General features: G+C 43.8%; 1 protein-coding gene across 4 annotated transcripts in view; it reads left to right on the forward strand.

Moving 5' to 3' along the window:
* The window catches only part of SFXN5 (sideroflexin 5), a 111,514-nt gene that overhangs the window by 20,520 nt on the left and 64,342 nt on the right, over nt 1-26,652 (forward strand). For 3 of the 4 annotated variants that reach the window (XM_033124729.1, XM_033124732.1, XM_033124730.1), the window contains 4 exons: nt 962-1,039; nt 14,697-14,723; nt 15,268-15,322; nt 17,243-17,268. In XM_033124729.1, the coding sequence (XP_032980620.1) occupies nt 962-1,039; nt 14,697-14,723; nt 15,268-15,322; nt 17,243-17,268 (186 nt within the window). The remainder of the gene's footprint in view (nt 1-961; nt 1,040-14,696; nt 14,724-15,267; nt 15,323-17,242; nt 17,269-26,652) is intronic. The other variant, XM_033124731.1, reaches the window with a different exon arrangement.

Here is a 26,652-nt window from a genome sequence, read left to right on the forward strand (position 1 = left end):
CTCAGCTAATACTCTTCAGGTCCGTCCATGTTCCCACAGATGGCAAGGACCATTCCCGTCCCTGGCCGAGCAATAATCTATTGTATATATGTACCACCTCTTCTTTATCCAATCTTCCATCGACAGACACCCAGGCTGCCTCTACTTCTTGGCCATTGTAAACAATGCTGTAATGAACCTATGGATGCACATGTCTCCTCAAAGTAGCATTTTAAGTTTCTTCAGATAATTACCTAGAAGTAGGATTACTGGGTCCTTCTTTGTCACTTGTTATAGCCTTTGTTTCAAAGTCTATTTTGTCTGGTGGAAGTATTGCTATCCCAGCTTTTGTTGTTATTGTTGTTTCCATTTTCATGAAATAACTTTTTCCATCCCTTTACTTTTAGTCTGTGTGTGTCTTTTGATCTGAAGTGAGTCTCCTGTAGGCAGCATATGTAAGGGTTTTGTTTTCTTATCCATTCAGCCACCCTATCTTTTGATTGGAGCATTTAATACATTTACATTTAAAGTAATTGTTGCCATTTTATTATCTCCTTCTAGAGCTTTTCTGATACATTTACACAGTAAATATCCTCATAGAAAATATTGTTTTCTATGTGTGTGGGTTTTGTTTGTTTGGTACAACGAATGGCATCAGAAGGTTCTACAACTCACTGTCTCACTCAAAATAATATCTTGGAGATATGATTATAAAATTGGATGTAGATCTACTTTACTTTTTAAACTGCCGAAAAATGTTTCACAGTATTGTCATACCACGGGTCGTGTAGCCATTTCCCTTTGGAAGGACATTTCGGTTACATCCTTCTTTATTGTTTTGCGTGTGTACGTGACCTGGAGGACAGGCCTTGCAACACTGTACTGTTGCCAGTGCTTGATTGATTCTAATGCACTCCCACAAGGGAGAGCTGCCGGAGCCCTGGATCTGGGCCCCTCAATGTCCCTGTTCTTCCCCCTGCAGAGACGTCTCAGAGAGGCTGTACAACTGCTGGAGGACTACAAGCATGGGACCCTACGCCCAGGAGTCACCAATGAACAGGTAACGCTGCTGGAGGTGGGGAAGGAAGGACGGTGGCAAATTCATAACATCTTCCCTGCAGCCAGAACCACTACTTTCCCATTCAGCATCCACTTCTACTGTGGCTACAGACCTCTGTGGACTTCCGGCTGTTTGGAGGGGATACTCGGGTCTTTCCTGTACCCTGAGTCTGGTTGAAAGCATGGAGGCTGACGAGACGAGAGAGGCCCAAAGGCAGTAGTTTGCTGGAGCTGATGTGTATCTCTTCCCAATTCCACATTCACTGACATCACGTGATAGCTTGAAATCAGCCACATTGGGAGTATTTACACCATGGAAATAGGCAAATGCTACAAATTAGGACTCTTTTCCCCCCAAAGAATTGATTATTAAACATTTACCGGGCTGGCCTGGTGGCTCAGGCGGTTAGAGCTCCATGCTCCTAACTCCAAAGGCTGCCGGTTCGATTCCCACATGGGCCAGTGGGCTCTTAACCACAAGGTTGCCAGTTCAATTCCTCGAGTCCCACAAGGGATGGTGGGCAGCGCCCCCTGCCACTAAGATTGAACACGGCATGCTGAGCTGAGCTGCCACTGAGCTCCTGAATGGCTCAGTTGGTTGGAATACATCCTCTCAACCACAAGGTTGCCGGTTCGACTCCTGCAAGGGACGATGGGCTGTGCCCCCTGCAACTAGCAACGGCAACTGGACCTGGAGCTGAGCTGCGCCCTCCATAACTAAGACTGACAGGACAACAACTTGACTTGGAAAAAAGTCCTGGAAGTACACACTGTTCCCCAATAAAGTCCTGTTCCCCTTTCCCAATAAAAAAATCTTAAAAAAAAAAAAATTTGTTTTAAACATTTACCAGGATACTACTACCCAAAAGTTCAGGTTGAGGGTGAGAAAGATGGGGGAGGAGGCAGGGGTTTAGGCTAGGACACTTACTTTCATTTTTAACATCATATAGAAACTTGAGCTAGAGCTAATTGAAATATTGATGGTTGTGTTTGGTTTGGGCAAAGGGTAGGTGACTTTAATGATTACAGAGCCTCGTAATGGTTAATGTGTCAAAGTGTTTCTGTTGCTGTTCATAAAATTTATTTTTAAAACTTTTAAAAAATTAATTTCACATTTTTTTCACAGTAATATGTGTGAGTAATTTAAGAAATCAAAGAGTACTAGAACACTTCTAAGGAAAAATCGTGGGCTGCCCCATCATCCCGCCTCAATTCTCCTTCCGGTTCCCCAGAAGCAAATACTTTTAGCTGTTTCTTCAGATAGATATCTGTATTTCAAACTGCTCTGCTTATACTTCTCAACTAGTTCTTTTGTATTGTCTAATATGGTAGTTGAGGATTCGGCTCTCTTATTATCTACCCCCATAAATACACTCCCCTCCCCAAACTTCATCACCCTCCCAAGACAGTTACCATGGTTTTGGGGTCTATGGGTATTCAGTATTCACATTATAAGTATGTAAATAACATTTACTGTAGAGTCAAGTTGGTTGTCTCATGATTATGTTGCCTCTTTTTTACTTTATGTTTTGTTTGTAGTTAATGATTGCCTCTTTTTTCCCCCTCATTGGCATAGTTTTCTTTGTTCCATCTCTAATTCTTATTGCACCCTCTAGTGATATTTTCAGTGCCTCCTTTCAATCTGAACACTTGTGTTCTTCAGTTTTATTTTTTCCCCTGAAAATTTCCTTTGTGGGGCCCACCTCCCTCTAGCTCCAGGCCTTCCTCTTTCTGTACATTTTCATTTTGGTGGAACACCTCTTCCTGTAGCTTCCTGAAAAAAGAGTAAATGGAAAGAAATTTTTGAATACTTTTATGTCTGAAAAATTATAATTCTGCACTCAGCTTTAATTGACAGTTTGGCAGAGGAGAGAATTCTAGTATGACAATAATTTTCTTTCAGAATTTTGAAGACATTTCTTTACTGTCTTCTGGCTCCCAGGATAGCTGTTGAAAAATCTAATGATATTTTATTCCTGATTCTTTGCAAGTGACCTGTTTCTTTCTTTGAGAATGTTTGGGATCTTCCCTTTATCTATAAAATTTATTTCTGAAATTCCACAGTGCCATCTCTTTTAAAATTCATTATTTTGGATTCCTGATAACTCCTTTCAATCTAGATACTTGTGTCTCTCAGTTCTGGCAAATTTTCTTATACTGTTTATTTGATAATTTCTTCTCATTCTGGAACTCCTATTAGTCAAATATTCGACATCTTAAATTGACACTCAAATTTTCTTTTTTTTTTTTTTTCTTTTCTATTCCATCACTTTGTCCTTCTGTTTGGCTTTGCAGAAAATTTCCTTGAGTTTATTTTCAACATGTCAACTGTACTTGAGTTTATTTTCAACATGTCTATTGAATTTTTAACTTTAGCTAGTATAATTTTAATTTCTGAGAACTCTTTGATTGCTTCTTTTCTTTATTCTTTTTGATAGAATCCTCTTCTCCTTTTGTGAATACAATATCATCTCATCTCTCTGCATTCTGGAAACCAAGAAATGGAAGGAAGCTGGGGTCCCAAAATCCACTTTGCAGACTTTCATTAATTTCCCTGCTTTTAGCCTCACCTATTACCCGTTCCACTGTGCTAGTGTTCCCAAGTCTGGAGTCACTTGGATTCAGTTTCTCCAGAAGTTTGCTAAACCTCCAGCATCGGGTGGGGACACAGGTGAGGCAGTAAGAGTCATTTTGCTGTGAAGGGAAGGCCTGGTGGGTCTTATAGCTTTGAGGACAGACTTTCAACCACCCTCTGTGTCTAGCCCTATAGTTAACCCTGTTTTCGTACGTTACCTGGTGCTTCCAAGTCCTGAGCTTTGCTGGTGTCGGGGGGGGGGGGGTGGGGGCGGGTAATGGGCTGTCTCCTTAAGCATGCCTTCTTCATACATTTGGGGGGTGGCTTCCTCCTCTCTGCTGGATCAGTTACTATAATGCTACTCATTTCTATCCAGAAGCATGTTGCTGTCCCTCCTCTGCTGGTGTCTCCTCTTCTGTCCTTTTGTAATTCTGTGCATCGCTGTCCCTGCCTTTTTCTAACACCTTTAGGCTCAAAGCAGCTCTGTGTTGCCGACCCGACACACTCATGATTGGCTGGGTGTTCCTGGGGCAGGCGGCTTGGCCATCAGCCCTCCTCAGTGCAGTTCATTTCAGTATGTATTTATGGAGCACCTACAGGCCAGGCTTGGTGCTAGGGCCTCAGGAAGAGAGCAGGGAGGAAGCTGGAGGAGAGACTTACCTCATGGACTCCCCAGACTCTAGGCAATGATAGTGAAAACACATGATACCGCAAGAAAGCATAAGAAGACAGACCCTGCCCACATGAAGGGTGTCTGGAAGAGATTTCTCTCCTGAGATTGGAGGGATGAGAAGGAGCTGGTGAGAAGGAGTAGGAGCAGTCCAGATGAGGAAGGCGACTGTGAACATAGAGAGAGCAAGCCCCCCAGAGGAAGTGACAGAGCAATGTGCTCCGCTGCAACCTCGCTGTAAGAAGGGGGGACAAGTGAGCAGGAAGATGGCAGCACCTTGGCCGCACCTCCTTGTGCAGGGCCCAGGAGAGTGACGCGAGATGGTGCAGTACCTGGCTAGGCACGGCCCATCTTCAGGCGTCGGCACTGCCTGCCACAATCTCCTCATTGCCAGCACCGTACTACTCTCTGGCCATGGGCACCGAGGAGCCTGGATGGCATGACCTGACAGCCTCTCTAGGCCGAAGTATAGTCCTCAGACTCAGGCAGCTCCTGTCAGACACATCAGGGAGGGGCCCAGCCTCAAAGCCGTTCCTGACCCGTGTCTGCTCCCAGCCAAGCTCCCCTCTGGCCCACCCTTGCTGAGGTTGGCCTCTGGGACTCCTTCCAGTTTCCAGAGTTTGGGGAATGAGGCCATGTTTCCCCCTCTTTGCTCCCTTTAGTTGCTTAAAGTTGCCCATCCTGTTTCCTGGGCCTTCTTTGTTTTCTGTGCTGAAAGCCTCCATGTGCCTCCAGGGAGCTGGGAGGAGAGGAGGTGGGGGGCCCTGGCACGAGCTGTGCTTCCCTTCCTGGCTCACGTCGGTGAGGCAGCAGTGGCCATCTGGCGGCTGGGTAGCACAGTGGTCCAGGGGTGAGCCTGCCCCGATAAGCAGGTCCTCCTCTCCCTCCCTTCTCAGCCCTCCTGGCTCCCCACAGCCTCAGGGCTTGGGTTCTGTGGCAGCTCTTCCACTGCTTCCCTCCCCTGGCCTTCGTGTGCAAAGGCACACCCACCTCTGGCCTCCACAGACACAGGACCAGAGGAGATGGTGGTGACATTCCAGCTCAGGGGTTGGGGAAACCTCCGCAACCTGGACTTAAGGACAGTCCTTGTTCTGGTCCTTAAGGACAGGCCAACCCTGTTCGGGGTCATGTCTGTGCCGTCTGAAGAGGCCCCAGTGGTTCTTGGTGTCGGTCAGCCTTGTCTGCTCCCAGGCTCTGCCCGCGCTGATGTCCTTTTGCAGGCGTGTGGGTCAACAGCCCGTGCGTCAGCAGCCTGTGCCTATGTCCTGATGCCTGCAGGCGTGTCCTGATGTCATGGACCGCGCTGGGCATGCCAGTTAGTTATGTAACCTGCCCTCCAGTTACAACAGCTCACCAGGGGCCATACATGAATGGACTGACAATGTGTTCACTCCTGATGCCTTGGCTTGGTCTTCTGTTAGTGGGTGGCTGGGATCGCCTCCAGAGACTGTTAACTCCTGAAAAGGTTGCTACACCAATGAATAATTAGTCCGAGGATAAAACAAAAATAAGTATAATTTATCCTTTGGGCTTAACAGGGAGAAATTTGGTATGCTAGGAATCCTAATAAGGGCTGTAGCTATCAGTTAACAAAGCCGTAGATGAGAGCAAAAACATAGGCAGCGAAGTTTCTGGGTGCTGACTCTGCTGTGTGCACTTTATGGACTGGAGTGGTTTGGCATGGGTGGGGTTAAACGTGGAAGGATCCCCCTCCCCATGTTGATGAGCCACCACTCACTGCGTGCTTACCAGGTGCTAAGCTAAGTACTAGCACTTTACATGTATTACCTCAGTTAATCATCACAGAAACCCTGTTTGGTTGGTACCTATATTAACTCCATTTTACAGGCAAGAAAACTGAGGCTCAGAGAGGTTACATTGCGTCCTTAAGATTATATGACCAGTATGTGGTGGGATAAGGATCTGACACTGGGACTGTTAGATCTCACCACTGTTTTTCTCCCACTATCTGAAGGTGGCTTTGGAAGGGAAGGTGATACTCTGTGGAACGGAATGACGGGCACAAACGGGGCAGCAGAGTGTGGGGGGTGGTGGTCAGAGGAGCTTGGCATTTGTGAAGGTTTGCAGCCCCAGTTACACCTGTGCAGTTAATGCGTCAGTCCAAGCTGTGGGCCTCTGCTAAGTGTCCAGTATGTAAAAGGTACTGAGGTAGCTGGGCACCGAGGTGGAAATAGGCATGTGCCAAGGTTCTTGCCCTAATATAGCCAGCTCCCACACAGCTGAGGCCACCACACATAAGCAGGTAGCTAGAAGCCAGGTTGATGGCAGAGCTGTGTGGAGCTGATGCTAAGGTAGGCGGAGTGCATCGCTGAGAGAATTCTGAAAACACAGGTAATGAGGAAAGGCTTCGTGTAAGGAGAGCACAAGTGGACCTGAACGGTAGGTCGAATGTAAAATGGAGAGAGAGACCCAAGGCAGTGGGAGCGTGTTCCTTGTAAGTCACAGACAAAAGCCTAGAAGTAGAGAAAGGAGGGAGGGAGGGAGGGCACGAAGGAGGGGTTGGGGGAGAGAGAGAGAGAGAGAGAGAGAGAGAGAGAGAGAGAGAGAGAGAGAGAGAGAGAAGAGAGAAGATGAGATTAGAGAGCAAATGTTGGAGAGGAAGTTGGAAAGTTACAGGCTAGATTGTGCAAGTCTTTGAAACCTATATAGAGAGCTGCCTTGTATGTTGTGTCGGGCAAGAGGAAGCTTCTGGAAGCTCTTGAGCAAGGGAGTAGCATGAAAGTGTATTGTGGTAGAATCATTCTGGTGGGGTGCCAGGTGAATGGGGGAGGAATAGTGCTGTTAAGGAAAACAGCTTGGAAGCTACTGGAGTAAGGTGAGCCGGCCTCTGGGATCCACTGCAAGCTTTTGAGTGGTGGTTTGTTTTGTGTGTTTTTTCTGAGTGGTGTCTTTTATCCGTCATTCCATGTTCCCCAGAGGGTGGGAACCAGCCCACCTTTATTAAGTGCTTACTTTGCACCCAGCAAAACACATCAATTGCTCAGAGGCTGGCCCCATGCAGGATGGTCTTCTGCCTGCAACCTGCGGAGGAAAAGGACAGCTGGGATGTAAGAGATCCTGCAAGTCTTCTCCTCTGGCAGACAGGAAATGGGGTCAGCTGTGTTTGGGCTTTGCTGAAAATAGAATACTGAGTTAAAAATACTTGGACCCCACATCTTCTCTGGGTGTAAGCAGGTTTGTCAGAAGTGGGCCGACCCCCACCCCCTCCCCCTGACCCCTAGCCTCAGGCCTCTGGGACCCTGATCAGCATGCTGCCTCTCTGGGCCGGCCAGGCTGCCCTTAGCGTTCGCACACAACAGGCGAGAGTGATTAGTACTAGTCAGAGCATTTGTATAGTGTGCTAAGTGTTGTACTGGGTGCTATAGATACATCTCTGGCCTGGGTCACCGCGGTAGCCTCCTGGGTGGTCTCCCATTCTACCTCGGCCCCTCTCTTCAGTCCCATTACAGCAGTCAGAGCGATTTGTGAAAATATACATTACATCATTGGTTCCTCTGCTCCAGGGTTTCTCAGCCTTGGCACGACGAGCATTTGGGGCCGCATAGTTCTTTGTTGTGGGGGGTATCCTGTACACTGTAGGATGTTTAGCAGCATCTCTTGTCTCTACCCACTAGATGCCAGTAGCATCCCCTCCCAATTCATGACAACCAGACATTGCCAAATGTCCCCTGGGTGCAAAATCCTCCCTCCTCCCTCCCCAGTTAAGAACCACTGCTCTAGTAGAAACTCTGTCGTGTCCCCCCTTTCCACTCAGAGTAAAAGCCACAGTCCTTACCACAGCCTACAAAGCCCCCATTCTTTTACCTTCTACTCCTATTCTCCTTACTCAGTCCACTACAGTTACCCAGGCCGCCTCGCTGTCTTTCAAACGTGCTGGGCAGGCCCACTTCTGCCTCAGGGCCTTTGCACTGGCTGTTCTGTCTGCCAATCTCCTACCAAGATATCTGCAAGGCTCACTCCCTCCTTCAAGTATTTCCTCCAGTGTCATCTCAATGAAAACTACACTAACCACCTTACTTACCGTTGTTAGGCCCTAAACAGCATCCTACTTGAGAATCTGTCAGGGAAAAAGAAAAAAAAAGCTAAGATTACAAAAGAAGTAGCCACTAGGGCCAGAGGCAGGACAAGAGATGGTGCCTTAGGGGGCCAGGGTGAATGGGGGGATCTAAGGACTAGAGGTACTTTGTGGGGGTGGAGCAAATGCAGCCACAGTGTCTCCCCCTTCCCTCTTGCACCCCAGCTCCAGCCCTGGCCTTTCTTTTCATCCCGCTCCCCCATGACGGAAGCTGTGGCCCTGGCCACGTCATCATGTTCCTACGTCCCCTACATGTTGCCCATCCTTCACCTTCTTTTGTGCTGACCCCATTACAATAAATTAAAAAGAAAAGTATCCGTCCTTCTGCCAGGACACACCCTGGCCTACTTCCCCATGTGTCCTGCAGCACCCATCCTTCTACTTATTTATTATCTTTATTGTTTATTGTCTGTCCCTACTAGCATGTAAGCTCCATGAAAGCAGAGGTTTTTTGGTCTTTTTTGGTCACTGATGTATTTTTGTGCCTAGATCCGTGCCGAGCACATGATAGGTGCTCAATAAGTATTTGTTGAACAAATGAATTTTCTTTCATCTTCACAATAACCTTGAAAATAAATATTCATATTCCATATTACATTTGTAATTCCATATTACAAATGAGGAGGTGGAGGGTCAAAATGATTAAATTGCCCAAAATCACATGGCCAGCAAGTGGGAGACTCCGGGGTTTGATTCCAGGGTCTGTCCTCTTAATACCAAGAAACTGGCTCTATAGGGAACCCATGACTGCTGCTGTGTGCTATGCTGTAGAACCGTGGGAAGTTCCTTTTCCTTTCATGTATCTGTAGAATTGATGGAGTGCCTTCACCCCACATAGACTCGCATATGTACATATTACCTGGGAGTAACCATGGCAACACAATTATTGTTGAGGAGTAATGGGATTGGCCCAAATGATAAATTAGGAAGATTTTTTTTTGTTTGTTTTATGGAAGCATCCTTTGCCTTGCAGAAGGATCCCCTTCAGGCTCTGTTTAATTACCTTCTGGAGGCTGTTTTAAATAGGCTCTGTCTTTGCTGCCTTCAGAGGTTTGGAGAAGCAGCTTGGAAGAAGGCAGAGGGGAAGGGGAGTGAGCCAGACTGGGGGTGGGGCCTGGGTAGTTACTCCTCCATCTGGGGTCTGGGGTCTGGGCGCTGGGGGTATCCCTGCTCCACCCCAAGAAGACAGGGCTTCTCCTTCTGAAACTTGTTTGGGGTCCACCCTCTGCCCCTCCCTTGGTCTTGACACTGGGGTTCTAATAGGTTCAGATGGCAGGTCAGCTGAAATGCAGGCCATTTCTGAAATCAGCAAACTTCTGCATTGTTCCAGCAACCTCTCACTCAGATTGCTTCCCACATACACCCTCTGTCCTCATTCTACAAGTTGAAAAATCAAGCAAGATCCAAAGTCTCTGATCCACACTGGTTTGTTGCTGCAACCATCAGTTCCAAGGGATCAGGGATGCCCGTTTTTATGTTCAGCCGGGGACACAGAGGGAGATGGGCTGAGCCCACAGGCGACGGGGTCATGCCAAGGAATTGTCGTTTATTTGTTTATTCACTTATTTTAATATTTTTAAATTTTTCAATTACAGTTGACATACGATATTATATTAGTTTCAGGTGTAGAACACAGTGATTAGACATTTATATAACTTTTAAAGTGATCACCCCTGTAAATCTAGTACCCATCTGACACCATACATAGTTATTAAAATATTATTGACTATATTCCTTATGCTATACTTTACATCCCCATGACTATTCTGTAATTACCAATTGTACTTCTTAGTTCCTTCCCCTTTTTTGCCCTGCCCCCAACCCCCTTCCCATCTGGCAACCATCCAAACATTCTCTATATGTATGAGTTTGTTTCTGTTTTGTTTGTTTGTTTATTTTGTTTTTTTTTAATTCCACATATAAGTGAAATCACATGGTATTTGTCTTTCTCTGTTTGACTTACTTAGCATAATACCCTCTACGTCCATCCATGGAGTTGCAGATAGCAAGAGTTCATCCTTTTTATGGCTGAGTAATATTCCATTGTGTATATATGTACCACCTCTTCTTTATCCATTCATCTTTTGATGGACACTTAGGTTGCTTCCATATCTTGGCTATTGTAAATAATGCTGCATTTATTCACATATGGATGCATATGTCTTTTGAATTAGTGTTATGGGTTTCCTTGGATAAATACTCAGAAGCAGAATTACTGGGTTCTTCTTTGTCTCTTATTCTAGCCTTTGTTTTAAAGTCTGTTTTGTCTGGTGGAAGCATTGCTACCCCAGCTTTTTTTGTTGTTGTTGTTTCCATTTTCATGAAATACCTTTTTTCATCCCTTTTCTTTCAGTCTGTGTGTGTCTTTTGATCTGAAGTGAGTCTCTTGTAGGCAGCATATGAAAGGGTCTTGTTTTCTTATTCATTTGGCCATCCTATGTCTTTTGACTGGAGCATTTAATCCACTTATATTTAAAGTAATTGTTGATAGATATGTAATTATTGGCATTTTATTGTTCATATTTTTAATCTTTTTATCTTCTTTTTAAAGCAGTCCCTTTAACATTTCTTAGAATACTGGTTTGGTGGGGACGAGCTCCTTTAGCTTTTTGTTGTGTAGGAGAGGAATTGTAGTTTAAAGCAGAGCTTCTTCAGTGGGCTGTTGAGAAGATGCTGGGGGCCCCCCGTTCTAGATTCTCAGTGTGGGTGGACCGTCCACCACATCTCTTTTGGCTTCCCATCGAATGCTTTACATCCCACGATGATCTTCACCTGGAACCTGTTTGCAGGACCGGCTCATGAAACATCAGACTTCATAGCAATCAGCTCTCGGCTTGTGAGCGGTACCTGTTGCCATTTCTGAATGGTGGTTGCCAGGAGCTGGGGAAAGAGGATTGGGAAGTTAGTACTTACTGGGTACAGAGTTTCAGTTTGGTAAGATGAAACAATTCTGGAGGTGGATGGTGGTGATGGCTTACAACAATGTGAATGACTGTACTTGATGTCACTGGACTGCCACTTAAAAATGGTTAACATGGTAAATTTTATGTTGTGTATGTTTTACCACAATAAAGAAAAAAAAGATAGGACATAGCCTAAAAGACCAATAAGGTACAGTTTACAATATATTCATTCAGGGTTTCTACTAGGAAGAATAAGGTTGCTGTCTGTGTGCGGATGTAGAGAGCTCTCCAACATACATTAGATGCCTTAAGGGACAGAACGGTGTGCGTTGGTGTGCCAGCATTTAGAGATGGGTACGTGTGGTAGTTCAGAGTGGGGATTCTGGAACCAGACTTCTTGGGTTCCAGTCCCAGTGCTGCTGAGGGAAAATGCTCAGCAAAATAGAAAGGCATGGAATTATCTCTCATGTCAGGCTTTACTATTGCCTTTGTCTGTGGCACTAGCCTCCCTGGGCCATGTGGATGCTGTCACTGCAGGATGGGGGACATGTCTGTGAGCTCTGGGTTCCTGGTCTTGCCTACTGCCACCCCTGCTGACCTTCTGCCTTTGCTGGCGAGCCAGCCGTTCTCCATGGCCGCTCTCCATGGGAGGAGGTGGAGGAGGCAGACCTTGAACCTGAGGGACCCAGATGCCGCCATGGATCACAAGTTGTGCTTGGCTGGGCTTCAGAGGGAGGGAAGGAACAGGTACTGGTGAGGAGCATCTGTTACCAGGCCGCCCTCAGGAGAAGGTCAGCCAGTTCTCTTCCCCCTGCTCTCGTGCCTCAGCCCTGGCAGTCTGCCTGGCCAGACCAGACATCGATCTGCTCCACGAGGCCCCTGAGGAGCAGGGAGGCAAGCCTGGAAACCAGGAGGCCTGGGTGCCCACGTCCACGCTGCCACCAGGCCCCCGGGGCCTGGCTGAGTCACTTAGTCTCCCCGAGATGAGTTACTTTGCCTGAAAAAGAATCTACCCACCTCACAGTCATGCTGTAAGAATAAGAGAATAGAAGTGAAGTTACTTTAAAAAATAAGTCCATTCAAAAAATATTGCTCATTTGAATGATTGTCCCTCTATTTTAGGCATTTATGGAGCATGTTCGATGGGCCAAGTATTTTAGATACGCATATCTCCTGTAAATCCCTGCATTAGTTAGGGTGAGCCAAGTGTTGTCACCAACAGGGCCCAGATTTTAGGGGCTTCTTAGGAAGGTGTATTCCTCAGTCATGTCAGGGTCCAGTGCAGCTCGGGCACTTGGCACATGCCGTTGTCCAGGGACCAGGCTCCTTTCACCTCATAGGTTTACCATCTTCTAGGGCCTCACTGTCCTCCACTAGATTCTCTGTGGGAGGCTTTGGGGCCAAGCCTGGAAGTGGGGAATATCACTTCCTCTCACAGTCCAGTTAGCCAGCACCCAGTCATGTGAGCAGCCACCTGATTGTGGGGAGGCTGGGAAGTGAAGGCTTTGCTGTGTCTACCAAGGGAAATGCAAACTGCTGTGGGGCACCAAGCATGCTCTTTGCCCTACCCTTACAACCCATTTTACTGATGGAGAAACCGAGGCACAGAGGCAATGTAATTTGCCCAGGTCCACACCTCCAGTAAGTGATTTGAACACAGGCCTGCCTGGTTCTAACACTGGCTCTTCACACTGTCCTTTGATGTCTTAGACCAGTGTTTTCTTGCCTAGGCTGTTCATCAGAATCATGGGAATTTTTTTTTTTAAAGAAATTGTATAAAGAAATCTTGAGTTCTTTAAAATAAAAATTTAATTTTAGAATAGCTTTGGATTTGCTGTGTGCCTGATGCTGTGGAAGAAGCTGGGGGAACGGACAGCCCTGAAAGGCGAAACTGTGAATCCACAGGGTGAAGGTCCCAGAAAGGGAAGGCTCTGAGTGGGGGAGGAGAGTATGGGGTGTCAGTAGTCTGTACAGTCCTGTGGTCACACCTAGGACGGCGCTGGGACATGGGCGGTACCCCTGAGGAAGGCACGTTCTGAGCAAAAAGGGCTCAGTCTTGTATCTTTTTTTAAAAATGTCTTTGCTGTATGCTCTCAGTTATCTCCTTAGGCTGACAGTGATTCTGCATTTGGTTCTTCTCTTTTCAATCCCTTCTGTTCCCCAATTATTATTTTTTAAAAACCTACTGCTTCCAATCTTCCTGGAATGGCAGACAATCAAATATGTTTGAAATGTATCTAAAATAAGAGTAATTAGGCTGTGAATTAAGGCTCGGGGGACTCTGCTGTGAATAAAATGCATACACTTTAATATATCAATTTTATAACGTCTATTTTTACCACCCAGTAGCATTCTGCAGCTTAATTTACATTCCAGACCACAACATTGCCATATACATGAAGCATAACTGAACTTTTCTATTATAAACTTCAAATATCAACTCCTGGCCGTGTCTTGCCTCTCACCTCTTACTGTGCTTGCACCATTAAAAATGCTCTGGCCTCTGGTTTCCCCACAATGTAAATTTTTATTTACTGTGTTTTCTTGATTCTAAAAGGCCTATTTTGTCCCATTTTAACATCTCTTAAATGGAATGAGTCTTTTTATTGCTGGTGGTCTGGGTATTATGTTATCGTTTTCTTTCTTAGTGGCACATAGTAGTGTGTCTTAGGATCAATGATGTCTTAGATGCAGTGAAATACAGTATTTATATCATTTGAAGGAGTTGACATGTTGTTCTGTTTCTCCAGTCTGTCCCCCACGCTATGCTAGAAAGAGACAACTTTACCACTCATTTGAAAGCAACTTTCCTCTCCCTACAACCTTCTTATAACAACAATAGGAATAATATCTACAACAGTAAGCAGTTATAAAGCACTTACTATGTGCCCAGAGCTGCTCCAGGCCCTTTCCATATACCTCTTCAACAATGTTAGAGGTACAACTATTATTCCCATTCTACAGATGAGGAAATTGAGGTTCGTAGGTAGAAGTGAGAAAACCAGGCTCAAGGCAGTCTGTTTAGCTCTGAAAAAAAATCATGCTATGCTGCCATTAGTGATTCAAGGAAACAGTTGAAGGGTCTTCATTTAAATCAGGGCTTCTTACCTGGTCGTACCTTAGAATCAGCTAGGAAGCTTTAGAAAAAGGCTGGAAGAATTCTTCAAGTAATGTTACAACAGCCAGAGTTGGGAACCCTTGGTATAATTGATCTTCATGAGATTCCTTAGCTCTGCTGTTCTGGAGTCCCTGGTACCCCTAGGGTAGCAGCCAGACCTGGGGCGACCAGGACAGCCTGAGCCTCTTATGCCCTTTGGAGCTGGATCTTTTGGTTAGAAAATGTAGTTTTTGAGACATTAAATTGATGTGTGCTTTAATTTTTTCCCTTTTTTTCCCTCTCTCCCTTCCTTCCAGCTCTGGAGTGCGCAGAAAATCAAGCAGGTAATCCATTTTTGGCTCCTTTTCCTTCCCTCCTCTCTGCTCTCCTGGATCCTGCCCTGCCCTGTCCTGGGCATCCTTTGCTGATGTGTTCCCTATCCCCTTTGGCCCTGTCTGCCTCACGCCTTCCTTCTTCCCCAGAACCCAGGGCCTGAGTTTCTGAAGACTGGAGCTCAGACCAGCTCTCCTTTCTCTGGGCCCCCTGAGCTCCTTCCCTGTGGGTCCTTCCACACAATTCTTATTACATGCCTACTGTGTGCCAGGCATGGGGGTTCAGAGGGCCTGCAGTGTGACGCAGTCCCTCTCTCCCCTGCATTCAGCTTTGAGCATTTGCCAGAGGATAAGTGCTATTTGGGGGCCATGGTTTAGGTTTCGCTTGCTCTGAATAGTAGGAAAGGACTGACTGGCCAGAAGGCAACATACAGCCACTGGTCCTCTGAGTCATCCTGGGGGAGGCTGTCCTTTCTCGCCTCCCTTCCTCCCCGTTTCCCATGTCCCTCCTCCCTCTCCCACTGTCACCCTGTGCTCTGTTCCCGGCTCTTGTCAGGCTATTCTACACCCGGACACCAATGAGAAGATCTTCATGCCCTTTAGAATGTCAGGTAAGCCTCTGGGACCTTCTGGTTCTGCCCAGCCTGGTCCACTTACTGTGGTCATAGCTCCAGGAACTTCCAGATGTGCCAGCCTGAGGACGGGACAGAGCCTGTTATACACACGGCCACACTTGCACCTGCACATTCACCTTGGCTCAAGACTCCGGCCAGGCCTCAGAATCACCTATGGCGCTTTTAAACAATGTGCTGTCTGCCTTTTCTGCCTGAGCAGGTGGGGTGGGGTGGAGGCCGCCACACGTTACTGCCTATGCCCCCTCCCCCAGGTTATGCATCAGTCACTTAGCAGCAGCCTCAGGGGTAACACTTGCTATGGGCAAGCTCTGCCTTCTGTGAGTCACTCCTCTCTTACCTGTGCACACCGCGCTCTCCTTCCAGGCCCTGCTCCCTGCTCAGCCCTATCAGGCCTAGTCCCCAGACTAACTCCCCGGGCTCTGATCCTGCTTTTAACCTTGCCCTTCAGAATGTCTGCACTGCATTTGCCCTACTACACACACAGGGACAGTGGATTCCCATCCTATGGAGACCAGTGGGCAGAGAGGGTAGTGGGAGAGTGGGTATAAGTCCCTGCCCCCAGGAAATCCCCATCCTATGGTCGCTAGAGGGACAGCGCTGTACTAATGAGCTTAATAGCCTGGAAAGCACTAGCACCCATGCGGCTGGCTGGGGATGGTGTGGTTATCCTGTGGGCCCCAGGCCTTGCCCAGAGTCACATAGCAGAGGTCAGACTCACCCCTGTGCCGATGCCTCCCCATGCCATTTCTCAGTGTAGTGGGGTGTACCACCCCCGACTTACAGGGCAGGTCAGAGGGCTACTGGCTGCTGCCTTCGGAAGTGCTCCGGCAGCTGGAGAAAGGGTTCTCCCAGTGGGTGTTCTCAGTTGGGTAGGTCAGTTAGGGTCTCCACCCCCAGAGAGCCTGACTTCATGGGGATGAGAGAATAAACAACCATGTGACATCCCTGTGCAAACTGGGCAATTCGTGACCCCCTTGCTCTGCCATGAGCAACTCCAAGGCAGTGAAGCCTCTGAGCATCTGGAAGCCATGGCTGTGGGTGCTCCCCAGTCCCTGCACAGGACCAGAGCAGGCTCTCACCCTGAGCCTGACTTCCCTTGTAATTCTCCAATGACACTTTGGACCTCTCTCCAGAGGGATGCAGGTAAAAGAGTGATGGCTCATGTGCATGCAGTTACACACCCTCAGGACACAAACCTTTGCTTCAGACGTTACACAGATAAGTGTAGTTTGCTGCTGTCCAGCCACCAGTTGCTATAAGTTAGAGGCTGGGGACAGGAGGCTGCCACCCAGTGACAGCATTGGGGAAGGCGGAGGGAGTCTTGCCATAGTGGAGGGGCCATGAGCAGTGAGGAAATGGTGCCCAGGACCGGGCTGCACTTCATGCCAACTCTGTTCTGCTCTGCTGAGGATATCTAGGCAGGGAACTAGAGATTTAAAGAGCCCTGGCACTTAGAGGTACACATCTCAGGTGGGGAGGAAATTTCCTTTCCAGTAACAGTCACAGTGCCGGGGAAGTAAGAGTGCATGCCAGAAAGGCAAGCTGAGAGAAGAAGGACATTCTGGGGGCTTTGAAGACATTGGAGTATGTGTGGGCAGGGGTATTGTGCCTCATAGAGGAAGTCATGGGAGGACCACCAAGTGTAGAGTGGTGCCCCAGCAGTGGGCAGCCCTGCCTTCAGGAATGGCAGGGGAGTCTTCTACCCTGAGCTGGGAAAGTCTGAGCTGGGAAAAGGTCTGGGGGCTGGAAGTGCCTCCTGACTAACTGACTGGAGCCCCTTCATCAGGGCCACTGTCAAGACCAAGCCCAGAAGTCTCTTCTGATCTCAATTGACAGGTGGGTGGGGCAGAGTGGGTGGGATTATATGACCTGACTGTTTTCTCTCTCCTCTCACAGGTTACATACCTTTTGGGACACCAATTGTAAGTATTAACTTCAAAGGATTTTCTTTAAAAAAAAAAATTGATGTATTAGTTTACATATTATTCATAAATACATATTTTTTTTATTGGGGAAGGGAAACAGGACTTTTTTTTTGGGGGGGAGGGGAACAGTGTGTACTTCCAGGACTTTTTTCCAAGTCAAGTTGTTGTCCTTTCAGTCTTAGTTGTGGAGGGTGCCGTTCAGCTTCAAGTTGTTGTCCTTTCAGTCTTAGTTGTGGAGGGCGCAGCTCAGCTCCAGGTCCAGTTGCCGTTGCTAGTTGCAGGGGGCACAGCCCACCACCCCTTGCGGGAGTCGAACCGGCAACCTTGTGGTTGAGAGGACAAGCTCCAACCAACTGAGCCATCCGGGAGCTCAGCGGCAGCTCAGCTCAAGATGCCATGTTCAATTTTAGTTGCAGGGGGCAGAGCCCACCATCCCTTGCGGGACTCAAGGAATTGAACTGGCAACCTTGTGTTTGAGAGCCCACTGGCCCATGTGGGAATCGAACCGGCAGCTTTCGGAGTTAGGAGCATGGAGCTCTAACCGCCTGAGCCACTGCGCCGACCCTATTCATAAATATTTGACTGAGTGGTTGGTTTAGGATAAATTCCTGGAGGGAAATTACTGGATAAAATAGCATATATTTCTTTTTAATTTTCTTGAAGTGATTGTCAAACTTCTTTCCGTAGAAGTTGTGCCAAAGCACACCCAACACGGAACCTCAAAGGGCCTTCGTCCCTGCACATTTTCCATCCCGATTATTGTCATTGAGACACTTTGGTCTGATTACAGAGAAGTTTTCCCAAAAATCTTGGGAAGTCAGAAAGTAAAAGTGATGTCAGAAAACTAAGGTTTAAAAGTAACTCAAAAAAGATTCAGTCTTCTTTTTGTTCAGTTTTGGAATCAGGGTTAAGTTTACTCTGAAATTTTTTTATATTGGAATGAAACAAATATACAGAGAGGTGCATTTATCATAAATGGACAGTTTGATAGGTTTCTACAAAGTGAGCTCATACACATAAACGTCACTTAGATAAAGACTTGAAACAGGGGTGTGTAAACTTTTTTCAACAGTTTTCACCAAGGGCCATATGCGACAAAATACACAAACAGCCGGGCCACTCACTCGAGGTGAAGTACGTATGGCCTCACCTGGTTTATTTAAGTAAACTAAATGTATTTTTGGAATTTGCTGCGGGCCAATTAACAATGGATGATGGGCCGCAGTTGGCCCGCGGGCCGTGGTTTGGACCCCCCTGGCTTAGAGCATCATCAGCATTCAGAAACCTCTCGGGTTCCCCTCTCATAACTGCCCCCACAAGGAACCACTTTGCTGACTTCCTTCACCATTTTCTCATTTTGCCTGTTATTAAACTTTATATAAATGGAATCATCAGTATGTTCTTGTTTTGGCCTTTTGGCTTCTTTCACCTAAAGTTGTTTGTGAGACTTGTCCATATTGATATATGTGATATTAGTTTGTTTTTTTCATTGCTGTCTAATATTCCATTGTTATAATTATGTTGAAATTTCTTTATCCATCTTACTGTTGGTGAACATTTGGGTTTTTTCCAGTTTGGAGTTCACAACAAATAGTGCTGCTTTTAACATGATTGTACAAGTCTTTTAGAGGATATATATATTCTCATCTCTCTCTAATTTTACCTAGAAGGCTAAAGAGATAAGAACGAAATGCTGTATATGATTCTAGAACTGGGATCGGGGCAGGAGTATGTGTGAAATGGTATTGCAGTTGCTTATAAAGTTAAACACTTACAATGTGAGCCAACAATCTTAATTTTAGGTATTTACTTCAAGAGAAATGAGTACATATGCCCATACAAAGATCTATATGTGAATGTTTACAGTAGCTTTTTTCTTATTAGCCTAAAACTGTAAACAGACAAGAATGACCAACAAATGTTAAGACCATTGGGTGAAAAACTGGGAATAGAATATTTGCCTGGTCTCAGTTTCCTATATGTATTTCATGTGTATCATTCCTTCCATGTTTATTAGTTGGCACCCTCCTGTAAATAAGAGACTTCCCTTCTGCGACTTCCTTTAAGGTTTTTTAAAACTATCAGTATGATCTTGTGTATTTTTTGTATTCAGTGGGTAATGATTTACTTCTGTCATTGTTCATTTTTGTATGCAAATTGTGCCAAATTTGACCAATAGGAACCTTTTAAGGCAGTTTCTCTGCCCATTTAACACGTTCATTTTTTCTTTTTTTAAATAATATTTTTCAATTACAGTTGACATACAGTATTATATTAGTTTCACATAGTGATTAGACATTTATATGACTTATCAAGTGATCACCCCAATAAGTCTAGTACCCGCCTGCCACCAGACATGTAGATATTACAATATTATTGACTATATTCCTTATGCTATACTTTACATCCCCATGACTATTTTGTAACTACTAATTTGTATTTCTTAATCCCTTCACACTTTTCACCCACCCGTCAACCCCCTCCCAGCTGGCAACCATCAAAATGTTCTCTGTATCTATGAGTTTGTTTCTGTCTTATTTGTTTGTTTATTTTGTTCTTTAGATTCCATATATAAGTGACATCATATGGCATTTGTCTTTCTCTGTGTGACTTATTCCACTCAGCACAATACATTTAGGTCCATCCATGTTGTTGCAGGTGGCAAAATTTTATTCTTTTTATGGCTGAGTAATACTCCATTGTATATATGTACCACCTCTTCTTTATCCATTCATCCATTGGGGAACCATCCAGGTTGCCTCTGTATCGTGGCTACTGTAAATAATGCTGCAATGAACATATGGATGCTGTGTCCCTTCAAAGTAGTGTTTTTGGTTTCTTTGGATGAACAGCCAGAAGTGGAATTACTGGGTCTTTCTTTGTCTCTTGTTATAGCCTTTGTTTTAAAGTCTATTTTGTCTGGTAGAAGTATTGCTACCCCTCAATTTCTTTTGTTTGTTTTGTTTCCATTTTCATGAAATATCTTTTTCCATCCCTTTACTTTCAGTCTGTGTGTCTTTCGATCTGAAGTGGGTCTCTTCTTGTAGGCAGCATATGTAAGGGTTTTGTTTTCTTATCCATTCAGTCACCCTATCTTTTGATTGGAGCATTTAATCCATTTAGATTTAAAATAATTGTTGATAGATATGTAGTTATTGACATTTTATTATTCATATTTTTTATTTTTTTTCCTTCTTCTTAAAGAAGTTCTTTTAATATTTTTTGTAATACTGGTTTGGTGTTGATGAACTCCTTTCGTTTTTTCTCGTCTGGGAAGCTCTTTGTCTGTCCTTCAATTCTAAATGATAACTTTGTTGTGTAGACTAATCTTGGTTGTAGGTCATTGCTTTTCATCACTTTGAATATTTCCTGCCAATTCCTTCTGGCCTGCAAAGTTTCTGTTGAGAAATTAGCTGACAGTCTTATGGGAGCTCTCTTGTGGGTAGCTAACTGCTTTTCTCTTGCTGCTTTTAAGAGTCTCTCTTCATCTTTAACCTTTGCCATTTTAATTATGATGTGTCTTGGTGTTGGCCTCTTTGGGTTTATCTTGTTTGGGACTTTCTCTGCTTCCCGGGCTTGTATATCTATTTCCTTCACCAGGTTAGGGAAGTTTTCTGTCATTATTTCTCCAAATAGGTTTTCAATTCATTGCTCTCTCTCATTTATCCTTTTGGTACCCTAATGATGTGAATGTTGGTACGCTTGATGTTGTCCCAGAGGCCCATTAAACTCTCCTCATTTTTTTTAATTCTTTTTTCTTTTTGCTGTTCTGATTGGGTGTTTTCTGCTACTTTATCTTCAAAACCACTGATTCAGTCCTCTGCTTCATCTAATCTATTGTTGATTCCCTCTAATGTATTCTTTATTTCAGTTATTGTAGTCTTCATTTCTGACTGGTTCTTTTTTATGTTTTCTACGTCCATTTTTATGTTTCCTATCTCTTTGTTGAAGTTCTCCCTGAGATCACTGAGCATCCTCATAACCAGTGTTTTGAACTCTGTGTGTGGTAGATTGCCTTCCTCCATTTTGATTAGTTCTTTTTCTGGAGCTTTGTTCTGTTCTTTCATTTGGGACATGTTTCTTTGTCTCCCCATTTTGGCTGCCTCCCTGTGTTTGTTTCTATGTGTTAGGTAGGGCTGTTATGCCTCCTGATCTTAGTAGAGTGGCCTTATATAGTAGGTGTGCTGTGGGGCTCAGTGGTGCAGTCTCCTTGGTCACCTGAATGAGGTGCTCCAGGTGTGTCCCTTGTGTGGGTTTTATGTGCTCTCCTGTTGTAGTTGAGCCTTGGTTGCTGTTTGCACGTCTGTAGGAGGGATTGACCCTCGGGCTGATTGCTGTGAGGACTAGCTGTGATTACACTTGAGGAGCTGTTGTGCAGGGGCTGACCCTATGGAGCAGGATTTGATTTAGCAGGGCTCTGGTGCCTGCCCAGTCTGCCCTTTGGGTGTGTTGTCCTCAGAGGTGGCCGGGTGATGGTCTGGCTTGGTCAGAAGCTGGCCACTGGGAGTGCTGGCCTGGGGACTCCTGGGAGGGGCTCTGTCACAGGCCAAGTTCAACTGCAGCCTTTGCCCTGCCTAGGGCCACCTGGCATGAGACACAAAGCAATCTGCAGATGGCAGCCACCCACACTTGGCTTGGAGGTGCCTCTAGAGGCCAAAATGAACTGAGGCCAGATGCTACTAGTGCCAGGTTTGGGGCTACTCAGCAAGAGGTATGGGGCACTCCAAGGCCAAATGCTGCTGTTTGGGGTTTGTGAACCTTTGAGAGGTTTTAGGAAAGTCCACAACATGAGCCAAGACAGGCTGTTTGTATGGAAAAGCCACTGGAATCGGCTTGGGTGGGTCTGCAAGTTGGGTGGGGCATGGTCTCAGGGAATCACCAAGGTAAAACGAACAGTGTTAGCCAGATTGGTGGAGACTCAGATATGGCACCCGCCTGTGTCTGCACACCAGGAGGGAGTAGGGAGGGCTCAACAGGGAAATAATGGGATCGGCCTGTACTTCTGTCTGGGAGAAAGCTGCTCCTTTAGCCCTCATTCTGAAGCCAGACAATTCAGTTCCTCCCGGAGGTCCCTGGCATCTTTCCAGCTGTTGCCCCAGCACTGGAACTCACAGTGAGTGAGTCCATCAGTGAATAAGTCCGTGCACTGGCCCTTTAAGAGAATGTTGAGACTGCAGCCACCTTCCATCTCACTCAGCCACAATCTCTGCTGGTTTTCACAACCCAAAGTTATGGGGACTCCTCTTCCCAGCACTGGAACCCTCAGCTGGGGAGCCTGGTGTGAGGCTGGGACCCTGCATTCCTCAGCAGGGAACTTTGCTGCAAAGATTTCCCTCCCAATTTTTAATGGTCACATTTGAGGGTATGGGACCAGCCCATTCCGGGTCTCTGCCCTGCCTACCAGTCTCAATGTGGCTTCTTCTGTAAATCCTTAGTTGTAGGACTTCTATTCAGTTAGACTTCAGGTGATTCTCAAGGACAGTTGTTTTATTGTTTATTTGTAATTTTGATGTGGTCATGAGAGGAGGTAAGCACAGTGTTTCCTATTCCGCCACCTTAGGTTTAGTCCTTCTTATTTTTTGAGTATTTCAATACTTTCTGGTATAGTATATGGATATTCCAGACTCATCTTGTAGTTTCTTTGCCGCAGTCCTGGAATCATCCATTTCTCCAAAGAGCCCTGATTCCTTTCAGAAAGGAATGGTATTTAGAAACCAAAATCTGGATGGGCGTGCTCCTTGATACCAGAGTATCATTGTTGCTAGGCCATCTTAGCAGACTTAGGAGGTACAACTTTTTAAAAAATCATGAGTTCATACTAATAACTCTAACTCCAATAATTCCAATCTAACATCTCAGGGTTCTTCCCCGCCTTCCATTCCATATTTATATCTACCTTCTCCCTGAATGAGATCCAACAACAGTATATTTATTCACTTACTAAATCTTATACATATAAATAAAGGAGTTTCAGAATTGCTATGTCAATACCACTCCCTCAAAAATGTATTAAGTAAAGCCCAAGATTTCTTTGAAGGTCTTTTTATCCATTGAATATATCCTACTAAGAGTATACAGTCAGTGAACTGTGTTTAAAAGTTGCTTGATTTTTTTTCTTCTGTGTGTTTATGTTATTTATTTGATATACCATTAGGTTTATTTGTTTCTGTTGGCATTCAGTTTCAGTTGTTTCCCCATTCTTATTGATTTGTTTTGGGAAATATATAAAAATATCAACATAGTTCAAAAGTCAAAACTATATAAAAAGACGTAATAAAAGTTTGATTCCCCTCTCTATCCCTTCTACCTCCTTCCCACCTATCCTCTGTAAGTAAATAATTTTATTCTTCCTATGTCTTTGGAAAAATAAGCAAATACATGTATAGTTCCCCTTCTTTCTTATATAAAAGTTAGCATAATATATGACTCTATTGCACAATGTTTTTTTCACTTAATGATGTATCCTGGAAATCACGATATATCAGTTTATAGAGATCTTCATTCTTTATTTTTTTTTAATAGATGCATTGTAGTCTACTATGTAGAAGTATCATAATTCATCCAGCTAATTTTCTAGATATGGACATTTAGGTTATTTCCAATATTTTGCCATGATGAATAGTGCAAGAATGGATAATCTCATGCATATGTTTTTTGATATTGTTGGAGATGTATCTTGACAATAAATTCCTAGCTTCTACGAAAGGACTAATTAAGTAGAAATTTCTGGCAACAGTGAGCAAGAAAAAAGAGAGAGATGCAAATAAACAATATTAGAAATAAAAAGCACAATAAATATTGATATAATTTGAAGTTTAAACGGTCAGAATGCATTGAACAATCTGGGGTGATAAATTTGAATACTTAGAAGAAATGGACACATTTCTGGGAAAGTAGAGCTTACCAAGAACGACCTAGCAAGATGGAATATAGAATTTGAATAGACCTATAAGTAGCAAGGAATTAAATCAGTTGTTTAAAATAGATGCACCAGAGAACCAACAAACCGAAACTTACCACATGGCTTCATGATCTCCCTGGTGATTACACTCAAAGGAATAGTGAAGCCCAATCTTGGTAAAACCCCTGAAAGAGGATAAAAAAGAAAAAAGGTGCCCCAATTCATTTTTGAGGCACTTTGAGACCAATATCAAAGGAGTGACTATAAGAAAGAAAAATTATAGGCCAGTAACACTTATTAAATTACAGATAACTCGTGTAAATGAAATAATAGCAAGTTGAATCCAGCAATGCATTAAAATGCATCATAATCAAATAATTTTTACCAAGAATGGTAAAGTTAGAGAACGTATTAATATTTTCATCACATTAACAAATTGAAGGAGAAACATGATAATCTTATTAGATACAGAAAAATTGTTTGATAAAATTAAGTATAACTCCATTTACAATTTAAAAAAGAAGTTAGAAGGGAACTTAATTAATTTGATAGTTACCTATCAAAAAAAAAAAAACAACCCCATAGCAAGTACCAGTCTTAAAGATAAAACAGATAAAGGTAAATTCTTAATGTCTGGGACAGGATCAGAATATCTGATAATATTGCTTCTATCCAACATTTTCCTAGGAGACAAGCATGTAAGACCTGAAAAAATAAATAACTAGTATTAGGATTAGAAAGGAAGAAATAATCAATTCATGAGAATAGGCAACAATTGGAACTACTATTTGAAAAGATTTCTGGATGTAAGGCAAATATACAAAATAATTGTTGTATGATTATAAACCTATACCAAACATCTTTTTTTTAAAAAAAAAAAAAAAAAGAAAGCATTTACAATAACACTTAAGACTATAAGTTACCTGAAACTCAATTCAAGAAAGGATGTGTAAGACCTTTATGGAAAAACTTATAAAACTTTATTGAAGGGCATTTGTGATCCAAATAAACGGAGAGAGACATCATCTTGGATGGGAATACTCACTTTTATCAAGAGACCAATTTTCTTCAAATTAAAATCTATATTCAATATAATTCCAATCAAAATGTCAGCAGGATTTTTCATGGAACTTGACAAGTTGATGCTAAAAATTATATGAACAAGTTAAGGGCCAAGAACAGCCAAGACAATTTTCAAGAGTAAGGTGGTAGGAGAAGAATCACCCTACCAAATACTGTAGGACAGTTTGGTTTTGGTACAGGGAGAAGCAAATCAGTGGAAAAAGCCTGGAAACATGCTCTCCATGCCCACATGGAAACTTGATATCTAACAAAGGTGGCATTACAAATCAAAGTGAGGAAAAAGGATGGACCGTAATAAATGGTGTTAATAGCAAAAAATTGGAAACCACTGAAATGTCCATCAACAAGAAAATGGATAAATAAATCGTGGTTTAATCATACAATGGAATACTTACTACAGGAAAGAAAACAATGAACAAGGCTCCATGTACCAATATGAATAAATCACATTCAACAATGTTGAATGAAAAAAGAATAGTAGAGTAATAACACTGTCTGATGTCATTTATAAAATGTTTTAAAATATGCAAGGCAATATTATATAAAATTTATGGGTACATTTTTCATGTATCCATAAAAACATTCATGGAAACAGTTAGCAACAGATTCATGATACTGCTTACCTCTGGGGGGAGAGAGAGAATGCAGTGGAATCTGGCAGAGCAGGAGGTGCTTCATTTGTATTCGTCACGTTCCATCTTTTAAAAAGACAAAATTTGTACAAAAATTTGACAAAATGATAAAATTTGACAATTCATGGATGCTCATTATATTATCCTCTAAAATTTTCTGTATGCTTGAAATATTTCATTTTATACATATATTTAAAATGTTTATGTATATAAATATGTAGAAAGAGTATTATTATTCACATATCTATCCTTATGTAGTTTTGCCAAAACTACTACATCGTTTTAAAATATTATGTGAAAGGATTATGTTTCCAACCATAATTGTGTGTGTTTAATCTCCTTTCATTTCTTGTCGTTGTTGCTGTGTGTATTTCAATGCAGTGATGTGTGGTGTGTTCATGAGTTTTATGAGTATGTTTATGAGTCTGTTGTTATCATCTCTCTCTCTCTCTGTCTCTCTCCGTCTCTCTCTTTCTCTCTCTCTCTCTCTCTCTCTCACACACACACACACACAAACACACACACACACACAATATCCATTTCATTGAATATTGTTGTCAAAATGCTACTTCATCTCATATTAATATTTCTATTCCTGTTTTGTTCATTTACCTTGTAAATCATTGCCTACATGTTTATATGAGTGACATTTAATTTCTGTGTCATTTTGCATTATACATCTCTTGTAGACAAAATTTAGCTGAAATCTACTTTTTTACCCAGTTTGAGAAATGCTGTCTTTAATTGTAAAATAAATGAGATCCA

Source organism: Rhinolophus ferrumequinum, chromosome 13 (assembly GCF_004115265.2).
Source record: "Rhinolophus ferrumequinum isolate MPI-CBG mRhiFer1 chromosome 13, mRhiFer1_v1.p, whole genome shotgun sequence".
NCBI classification, from domain to species: Eukaryota; Metazoa; Chordata; class Mammalia; order Chiroptera; family Rhinolophidae; genus Rhinolophus; species Rhinolophus ferrumequinum.